The 10,082-nt window shown below is 43.5% G+C and overlaps 1 protein-coding gene across 2 annotated transcripts; it reads right to left on the bottom strand.

Moving 5' to 3' along the window:
- Positions 1-150: 150 nt before the first annotated feature.
- Positions 151-9,283, bottom strand: fbxo31 (F-box protein 31). 2 transcript variants are annotated; one of them, XM_035396178.1, is made up of 10 exons: positions 8,788-9,283; positions 6,912-6,983; positions 6,697-6,783; positions 4,934-5,010; positions 4,446-4,613; positions 4,111-4,185; positions 3,044-3,153; positions 2,770-2,923; positions 2,311-2,630; positions 151-2,232 (listed from the first exon to the last, which is right to left on the bottom strand). In XM_035396178.1, the coding sequence occupies exons 1-10, from the start codon at positions 9,179-9,181 to the stop codon at positions 2,010-2,012; spliced, it is 1,680 nt and encodes a 559-aa protein (XP_035252069.1). In that variant the 5' UTR covers positions 9,182-9,283; the 3' UTR covers positions 151-2,009. The 2 variants fall into 2 exon arrangements, with proteins under 2 accessions (XP_035252069.1, XP_035252070.1); XM_035396179.1 differs by lacking the exon at positions 6,697-6,783 and having other exon boundaries at positions 8,788-9,281.
- Between the last annotated feature and the right edge of the window lie 799 nt (positions 9,284-10,082).

Here is a 10,082-nt window from a genome sequence, read left to right as displayed (position 1 = left end):
TTCGTTTAAAAAAAATACTTGGATCTGTCCATTTCGCGGCCATGGAAAATAACGGAATTAAATTCACTACGTGGGAATCCTTTAACGATACTGCCATTTTTGCGAAGTATATTTTCCAGTTGGAATAAAGAAACAAGGCAAACAGGGCAATACATTTTAGTGTTTATTGAGAACAGAGAGGCAGTAAAGCTGCAGAACTCTGTGAAGTCCAGTGGAAGTGGTATATTTAACGTGTACAAATAAAACAAAAAAAACCCATAAATTTAATAAATATTCAAACCATTGAAAATCAGCGGAACACCATTGTTACATATGAGAACAAAACAAGAGTCCTTACAGCCATATCTCTGAACAAAATTGCCATTTTCTGCGAGCTGCACTTTCTAAAACTTGTTTGTACTAAAAGTCATCAATATCAACGAAACTACGTACACCCGTATCTAAATAAAAGAGCAGACAACTAATATACTCATCAAATAATTGGCATGTGCGCGTATGTCTATTTTAAAGTATCTTTGTTTCTGTTGACGACTGTAAATTAAACTGCTTACACAAGCTTCAATGAAATAAAAAATATGGCTAAATCTAGAGTTTATTTAATCACACATCCATTACCTGCTTTGAAAGTGCACTTAAAAAGTGGAAGCCTCACTGCGCAATGCTTAGGTCTGAGACCAGCACATTAAACTGCACGTAATAAATAAATATGTAAATACTTCTGCTGTCGTTTTGTAGCCCTTTCTTCTCCATGCAGTAAAACTGAACAAATGACTACTGTAGTGAACAGATTGATAATACTGCATTGGCTCTTTTGTACTGCTGCTGTCCTACCGTACTGGAGCTGTGAGCACACACGAATTTCTCTCACTATCATCAATTTAAGTAGTAACCACTTTCTAAAGGAATCGTGTATTATACAGAAATACTAAATACATAATAACTAATATTAAAGCATTAGTTTATCCTCCTAATTAAATGTCCCAGGATGTGACTGTGGAACATTTATTCTTCACACCAGAAGTAGCCTTTTACACATAACGTAACCTTAAGAGTTAAATTCATCCTTCAAGCAATTAACAGCTCAGTATACTGTGGTTTTCGATTATGGTTGGAATCATGGTCCCCAGGATCGTGTCTGAAACCCCTGCATTACACACACACTGCACCACACTGACCCGGATCAGACGCATGCAGAACCCTGTCGGCTCACAGCGGAAACATGGCTACCATCTGCATCTTTACTCTCGTCTCTGCGAGCCTTTCTGACTGCGTCACAACAGTGAGATTATGGAATTTCTTTATTGGTGTCAATCTGATTATGCTTCACTGAGGGGCTGTCATGTGGCTACTGGAAAACAGGCTTCTAGAAGATAGGGCAACAAAGGTCATCGGATCCAGACTCAGACCAAAGTGCTATATACCCATGTAAATAAGTGCTGCAGAGAGGCAGGGGGAGAGGAAGGACCCATAATCCACACTGATCAGGGAACCCTCTGAAGCAAGCAACCATTCGCACAATGAACTAAACAATAAACAATCACATGATGGAGTTCCTGACCATGAACAGAGCTACTTGGTGGGAAAAGAAGACAGGAACAGCAGCTTAGCATCTGACAGATTCAGGCCTAGCACACCTTGTCTTTCAGTATGTTACCATTTTAACTGGTCTTCATCTGGAGAGTGCCATGTACACAGTAGTACAGCAGATACAGTAGTGTACATTACAGAAAAGGGCCTTCACACTCTCATACAGACTGCATGATTATAGCTTATTTTTCATATACTACATATATGTGAGTATGTGTCTCCTCTTGGAGTAAGCTTAGCTCTGATTAAATATTGGTTACAAAATGGAGGCACGCAGTTTATCGAGTGAAATAATTTCCAGCAGTATTAAAATCATCATCATCACCAATTAAAGTTAGGAAAGCGGGCGTGTTCCTGCATCACATGACCCGTGCACATGCTGCTACGGGGCAGGGTGTCGGCAGGGCGGGGCAGGGCTTCCGTCAGGACGTCCAGGACTGCATACTCCGCAGCATGTCCTCAAAGCGCTCCATAGAGGGGGCCTGGGCGTAGGGAAGGCGGTCCGTCAGACGGCTGTACAGACTGAAGGACTTCAGCTCCAGCCATATAAACCCAAAGCGGTCATCATCGAACAGGACAAACAGGCCAGGCGTGCGCTCGGGACTTGTGAAGCCATGGCCCGCAATCAGGCCCGTGCCATAAAAGCTGCAAGAGATCCGTCAATCAATCAGCTAACCAATCTGTGAGCCAATCAGTGCAGGGCGGGGGGAATATTTAACTTACCACATCTTGCAGGTACGAGGGTACACCTCATTTCGAGCCATGATACCCAGGGGCAATACAAAGGGGTGAGGTTCGGGGGAGGAACTGGCAGGCGTGGCTTCTACCCCTGACACAGGTTCTGCCCTCTCCTCAGATTCAGCCCCGCCTTCTGCCCCCTGAAGGGGCAGTTCCTGTGCCTCCCCCTGCACCTGCTCATGGACCCCCAGGACCAGGCGGGACAGCTCCTCCATGCTCTGCTGGCATTCCAGGTCTGGCAGCTGCAGCGGCCGTCTCAGGTCCACGTCCAGAGTCAGCTGACCTGCTGGGACGTTGGGGTCCCCCTGCACGGGTGGGACCATGGGTGGGTGATTTCAACACATCCTCAGCCGAGGGAGCAGACCACACGTGTGTGCATGAGATAGTTTCTGCCTGTGTGTGTGTGTTTCTGGCAGTGTGTGTGTGGTGTGAAGCAAGACTCACAGTAAGCTTGGTTCCTTTGGCGCGTGGACCATGGAAGCTGAGCATGACGATCTCCAGGCCATGGCTGCCGTAGGTGCCCTTGAAGAGGCCAGGCTGCAGCAGGTCCGAGGGCAGGTGTGGGGGGAGGTAGATACGCCGGTACGTCAAGCAATTACTGAAAGCACAGAGAAAACAGGCTTATGATAATGGTACAGACCTGTTACTAATGATGGGGATGAATGACAAAGACACACTCATGTTGGTTTATGTGGAGGATGTAATGCCATAGACCTACTCATACTGGCTGGTGTAGATAAACTTCATGAGTATAAGCTCCTGCATGTGCTCATGGAAGATCTCCTCCAGTGTCCTCCCCCACTCCTCCTCCAGCCACGTACGAAACTCCTGAAAACACACACACATAGTGACATGGAAGACAGCTGTTCACATTACCAACACATTACCTCCACCTCCCTTTTGTCTTAATTCAGGAATTGCAAATTACCACACCCCTAGTCAATGTATCGATAGCTAACAAGATACACTATATGACCAAAAGTATCTGGACACCCCTTGGTCTGGGGTTGTTGTTTATAGTTTGGGCTTGGTCCCTTAATTCCAGTGAAGGAAAATTTTAATGCTACAGCATACAATCACATTCTAGACGATTCTGTGCTGATATATACACAAGCCACTGACTAGGAATAAAGGCGCAATTAATGTTTCAATAGCAGACCGATTCAAATACATTGTACAAGATGTGCTTGAAAACTGTGAAACATGTACTCACCAACATTATGGGTATGTCTGGGTAGCAAATATGCCTGCAAACCCCTCAGTTTGGTAGAAAAAGGCACTGGTTTCTTCATTACAGCCAATGGGGAAATTTAGAGGTGTGGTGCACTGAATACCATACTGGTTGCTACAACTTGCAATAAACCAAGCGGTTGCATCCGTTCCATAACATATCCATAACTTCAGCGATTGGATCAATCAACATAGACGTAATTTTGTGCGACTGTACATTACTTAGCGCCATACTAAGTTTTGTGTTGAGGATACAAGGTGCAACCAAATTTAGCAGAAACCTAGTTGTAAAGTAACAAGTAGCTCCTAAGCTTGTAGTGTGAGCTTTAAGTTCCAAATTAAAAGAAAACTGGTGCAACCGTACCCTGGTCTCTATGCCTCTCCCAAACTGGTAGAGGACATTGGAGAGATAACTCAGTCCTAAAAATATGAGTGGGCACTCCAGGTTTGGAGAAAAGGATAGGGTATAAAAAAATGGGTGAGGGTCCAAACAGCACCCCCTACCATGTTGACCCAATCCCCTCCTCAGGCCAGCTGTCTACCCCACCCCCTCACCTCCTGCCTGCCCCCGGGCATGCGATGGTAATCTGTCTGGTTGCACTTTGTGGAAAACTCATCCTTCTTCACCGTCTGTAAAAAGAGAGTCAGGTTCTCCTGAGTAACAGAAGCTGTAGCAGTACATTCAAAATAATACATTTCCCAGCTGCCTTCACACAATACTACAGCTTAATGTAAAGCACTTGCTGAACGTAAAGCACTTTGAGCTACATTTTATGTATGAAAGGTGCTATATAAGTAAAGCTTATTATTACTAGAACTCATTATGCACTTTCTGCCTGCGCGTATGCTGTATGACTATGCGCACGCATAATGTACTGTTTGTGTCTCACTTGAATGTCTCCCTTGTGTGGCCCCTTGTGGCCATACATGCACTCCACAATGGCCTTGCTGCTCTCCCACATGTGAATGCGGAACAGGGGGCGTCGTCGCATAGGGTCCTCTACGCGAGGGTCATGAGGAGGCAGGTACATCCAACCAATGATAAACAAGCCATCCACCTGCAGATACAGCATTGGAGAAAGAGAAAAAGCAACATGAACGATAAAGCAAAAAAATCACCAATGAAAGCAAAATACACTTTTGACGAGGCTTTGAAATGCTTGATTAAGATAAATATGGGCTTCGGACAGTAGCAAGAGTTTCTTATCTTGTAATGTGTACTTCAGAGTTGTACACACATGAAATTAGGTGTGTTTATGATGGGCTATTGTTTTGTCTGTTACTGAAATGAACAGTTTAAATTAGTTGTTCGATGGTGTTTTTCGGGTGGGTGCGGCTGGTTTGGGGAATGCCGTTGGATTGTGGGTACAGTACTTACCACCACATTAAGCAGCCCTCCATATGGGCCGATGTCTGGCTGCCACAGCCCTAGGATGTGTCTGTACGGGTGCAGCACTGAAAGACAGAGTCAGTCGCACTCACACCAAAACAGAACGGCAGGCATCAAACTACAAACACAAACCAAAGCAGAACTGCCGCAGTATCCATCACACATACACATCACAACATGCAAGAGCAGTGTGAAGAAATCCTTTCCTTCAAGCACAGTGTACACATTAAATTTAAGATTACAGAAAGTCCTAAGCAAGGATAATGTGAGTGACCCCAATATGTTACCAGTGGACTACAGCAGAACAGAGGTAGTCAGATCTGACACAAGATGAGTTCTGAAGTTGTACGAAGTGTCACCGCCCCATGACCAGGTAACACTTTCTTTTCTCTTATCATGGTCCTGTTGTGTGATTGCATTAGACCTTTGTGCCCCATCCAATAAATTCACCCTGCGCTGCTTTGCAGGAGTCTGCTTGGCACTGCATTCTGCTGCAGCTCCACACAGCCGAGCAGCCTTCAGAGAACAGCTGCGCTTTGCTGTCCCGTTACATTACCGTGTGCTTACTTTTTATTGCCGTGGAAACCAGACACCAGGCAGAAATCAGTAAAAAGTTTAAAACATATCTCTACTTGCTGCTCACACAGCACTCATGGCGATATTTATCATTGCTTACAGGGCCGAGGTCAGTGTGCAAACTACGTATTTCACAGCGTGAGCCACAGCCAACTGCCAAGGGAAATTAAAGGGATAGTTCACCTTCTGGTGGTTTTTGATCCTTTTTTTCCGTTTTTAATTTTATTACAATCACTGAGAGGTTTAGTGTATGTTTTCATTTGACCCAGACAATTTTTATGTGAGATGGTAGATATTTTTGGATATTTCTGCTTGGTTCACAAAGGTATCAATGTAGGCAAGGGGTTTATGGTCAAAAGCAACTCCAAAGCAGCAATTTGTGAACAAATTGTGAATAAGAAATATACACTAAAACTGACACATTAAAAAAAACCCAGCAAGTGAACTATCCCTTTAAGGCCTAAATCCAAAAACATCAAGTTCTGAAAGATGAAGTCAAAATTCTCATTAGAGATACAGGAGTTATTCTGAAAAACAGCATGTCTCTCATTCAGTCAGTGGAGGGTTCTGATCTACCACTCCAACCAATCCACAAGTACAAATATTTTAATACCTCTGTATCTCATAACCCAATCAGACATCTCAATCTCCTTTAGCCAATCAGGGATTTCGCCATCTCCCATAGCCTAACAAACATTTATCGACATCAAGTGAGCCAAATGAACACAGTGCCTTTTGGCCCTGTATGTTGAAGCAGGGGTTCACTGACACATGCCTGTGTGAGAGAAACTGATGAACTAAGGTCTGAAGGTTGGTCACGCGATTCACTCAGTAGTCAGCAGCAGGTGAAGAGAAGTTGTCAGAAGGGAGTTAATGGCAGTAGTCAGGAGGTTGTTACAACTAAATACATTTTTAAATGTACCACACCCCCCTCTGACCCACAGCACAGCCTGCAGTCACAGCCCAGTGCAATGTGGCAGGCTGTTACTGCCATGGCCTTTTTTAGTATGTGGAGCAGGTGTGTGTGTAGTACATACAGGCTAGCTCGGGTGTGTTAAAGTCATGCATGTAGTTCAAGACATAAAGCTACTAAGCCAGTGAGATTTATTCCATGCATGTTTTTTGGTTCATAGAGTGGAGCAAGTATGTTAAATTTAGATGTACTTTGTACATACAGTGGGTATATATATCTCGATAGTCCATGTGCTCATAATCTGGAAGGAGTCTGATAAAACGTCCAGACTTGACCCGTGGATCGACCCCTGGACAGTTTGAGGACATGAAGTACAGGCCATAGTAAAGAAACAAATGAGGGGAAGAGAAGAAAACTTGAGGACACTATGGGGGGAAGACACTATGTAGTGTGTATGAGGTATGCAATCCAACTCACGTTTCACATACAACTCCCGGCTGGACACACCCACCACTTCCATCTTACGAGGGTCCTCCATCATGCCAAACTCTGAAAAAGAGAAAAAAGAAGAAAAAAAAATGTATATATATATATATATATATATATATATATATAGAGAGAGAGAGAGAGAGAGAGAGAGAGAGAGAGAGGCACTATTACTTAATGAAGAAATGTGAATATTACACTGAATGCACTAAATAAGAAGGCATGCAGGGCTTTTTACACTACGAAGAGGAAGCTGCATAGTTTAGCACCACTTATTTGGCTCAAAGTGTTTGAAAATATAATTCAGCCTACTGCGCTTTATGCCAGTAAATTAGGGGGTGTCATCACAAACCAGGTTTAGATCCACCAGGCAAAACACCCAGCAGAAGACCTGCATGTACAATTCTGGAATTAGTATTGTACAATGCTGGAGAATTAAAATTCAAGGTCACTTAAAACAATGTGTGCCAAACTCTTTGAACGATGAAGCCCTGCTATGCAGCTAAACCCTGAAAAGTGTCCCAACAGCCAGCTGGTTCCAAGACCCACTGGTCAGAGAAACACCACTATTGCTCATCAGAACAACATATCAAAAACACATTCAGTGTGAAAATACAATTTCAAACAGCTCAAAAAATACCTGGACTTTGGGAATAAAAAACCCAAAGACAGAAGATGTATACTCCTATACTATTTAGGTAATATTCTTTTCCAGTAAAGAATCCAAAACAGACACCAGTTCTGAACAAATAATGCATGGGCGATGACAGTTTGGTCACTGAAAGAGATTTCACCATCAAGTCAGACAAGCCTGCAACTGCAGGCTTTCTGATGACTGTGAAACCAGACACTGATATTCAGGCTGTAGTAAATATGAGGTAGTAAATAACCTGCACCCTGGCAAGGGAAACATTCTTTAAAAGGATAAACACTGTCTTTCTACTTCAAAATCATGATTGGTGTTTAAAGGTGACAGAAGGAAAAGAGCCTGGAGCCACACTAGCAGCTTGATATAGCCACATACCACAGCCTGAGGGAGACACAGCAAGGCTGCAGGACAAAAATAGGAAAATGTGGCTATTAAATTATTCTACAATTTGCATTATTCTGTCATTTGTACAAAGGGTCTGTTAAACTGCAATTTCCATAAGTCATAATCAAATGTGTAAATAACAGAACAAGAATAAGACCAGACCTTGACTACCTGCTATGCACTATGACAGGGGTCCCCACATGTAAGAAACAGCAACAGGATTAAAATGTAAGCTCTCCTGAAAAGAAACGAATCTGGAAATATATTAGTAGGATATCCCAGCTAGCCATAGACCTGACATTTCTGAATGCTTTTGCATGCTCCATATAAATGTATGCGTGTGCTTCATGCATATATATTGTATGTACATAGCTCATTATGTATTTCTTAAAGTTGAAAGAACACTACAACATCAAAGAAAGAGCTGTTCTTTTCCACTAGCCTGACACAATCGAGACGGTCACCAAGGAAGGCTTCTTCGGTAGATTCGTTATCAAAGCGTATGGTTTGTTTGCCGTGTTGCGTAATGGCACACTGTTCGTTGAATGCGTTTTTTTTCCACAGGGCAGCAAAAATCGATCAGAAAGCTTTTAGAACACATTCCCAGAATTCTTCCGTCGGGACGTTTTTCCGACACAGCGTTGGTGCAAAGAGTCACTCCTAACCTTGCAGCTGTAGCCTCAAACCCCTTTCACATACAAGGTAGCTAGCTAGTTAGCTAAGTGAAATGTCACAGAACACCCTACACACAGAGCGATGCACTTAATATTAAACAGGTCGGTGTTAAATGCAAGCTATTGAAAACAATTATTGTGGTTATCAGTTAATATTTACCTTCCTTGCAGCGTCTTCTCCATATAGTTTCAGTGTTGAGAATTTGCTTGAATTTTTTGCAGACAAGCGCTAGGTTCGGTAGCGCTGTGCCCGGCAACGAAGAGAAGATATGAACCAACAGTTCTGGCGGCAGCTGCAATAATGACTGCGGATTCGGGGTTCCGCTGCTGCCGGGGTGTTTGTTGACATCTGCGGCCACCGGCCCAAGTGCAGCAGTTGTGTCGTCCAGCGGGCAGGCACTGGCCTCCGCTTTCATTTTACCCACAATCCGTTCTCCCTCTTCCTCGTCCATGTCCACCTCAGAGTCACTGTCTTGGCCCTGTTGGTTCTGTCGCTGTCGCCGCCTGCACCTCCGCGACTGCCCCACTCCGCAGAGCCTGGCGCACACCGCCATCCGTCCTCACCAAAAGGGGAACATTACATCACCTCACCGTTAGCTCGTCCAAGCTACAGGCTTATCTCTCCTGTCAGTGCGTGCCTGGGCGGTTACCGAAGACGTAGTCAGTGGTACGTCATGTCGTGTGGAACGTAGCGTACGTAATCTAACTTGTTATGGTTTAGTGCGACCACGGTGGGGAGCCCAAAATACACTTGTGTCTGATGCCCCTTGAGCGTACACCTTCCTGAATGAAACTAAAGGATTTGGATTTACACTAGAAAAAGTAGTAAAAGATGTATTACTGTGAAATGTGTTTTATTTACAATAACAAGAGCAAACTTTTGTCATATTTACAAACCCCAGATTTGCTCTTTAAGTTTTGATAGTCTAATAATGCAATATTTAAATTAGTGAATTCCATGATCGATTGGTATCCATAATAGCACTAGTGTCATAAATCCAGAAGATTGAGTAAATAGCGATAGTTGTAACTATAAGGTTACTTGCCCCTATCTTAAAGAGAATAACGCGTCTATTAGTACCAATATTTGGATCGGAGGTATGCCATTCACCAAGTTATGGCTTAGCAGGGCATGCCCCATGCCAATACAGAACCAAGATTTTTGTTCTTGTCAGTGTTTCCTACAGAAATAACCACAATGACCACAGACTCTCTGACCTTAAGAACATTAACTCCTGTACATTCTGACCTCACGTAAATGCACATAATTCGATACAACTTCACACGTCCACACAATAAAGCCCCAAACTTAGGTAATTTTGCATTTTTTCCTTTTTCTTTTTCCTGCCAATTCCGTAATCCCAATGCTCCAGTCGCACAATCAATACTTCCCCCTAATGGACAATTAGCTAGGTCTTCTGCCAATAACAACCACTTGCACATAGGTTGTACTTG

Source organism: Anguilla anguilla, chromosome 16 (assembly GCF_013347855.1).
Source record: "Anguilla anguilla isolate fAngAng1 chromosome 16, fAngAng1.pri, whole genome shotgun sequence".
Classification (NCBI taxonomy): domain Eukaryota; kingdom Metazoa; phylum Chordata; class Actinopteri; order Anguilliformes; family Anguillidae; genus Anguilla; species Anguilla anguilla.
This window is presented reverse-complemented; position numbering and strand designations above follow the sequence as displayed.

Bases quoted from the DNA above. Each gene is read 5' to 3' on its own strand.
- fbxo31 (XM_035396178.1), bottom strand. From the start codon at position 9,181: ATGGCGGTGTGCGCCAGGCTCTGCGGAGTGGGGCAGTCGCGGAGGTGC. The intron at 6,784-6,911 runs GTGAGTTGGATT...CAAACTGTCCAG, and splicing joins CCGGGAGTTGTATGTGAAAC to GGGTCGATCCACGGGTCAAG. The intron at 2,924-3,043 runs GTAGGTCTATGG...CTGTGCTTTCAG, and splicing joins ATCTACACCAGCCAGTATGA to TAATTGCTTGACGTACCGGC.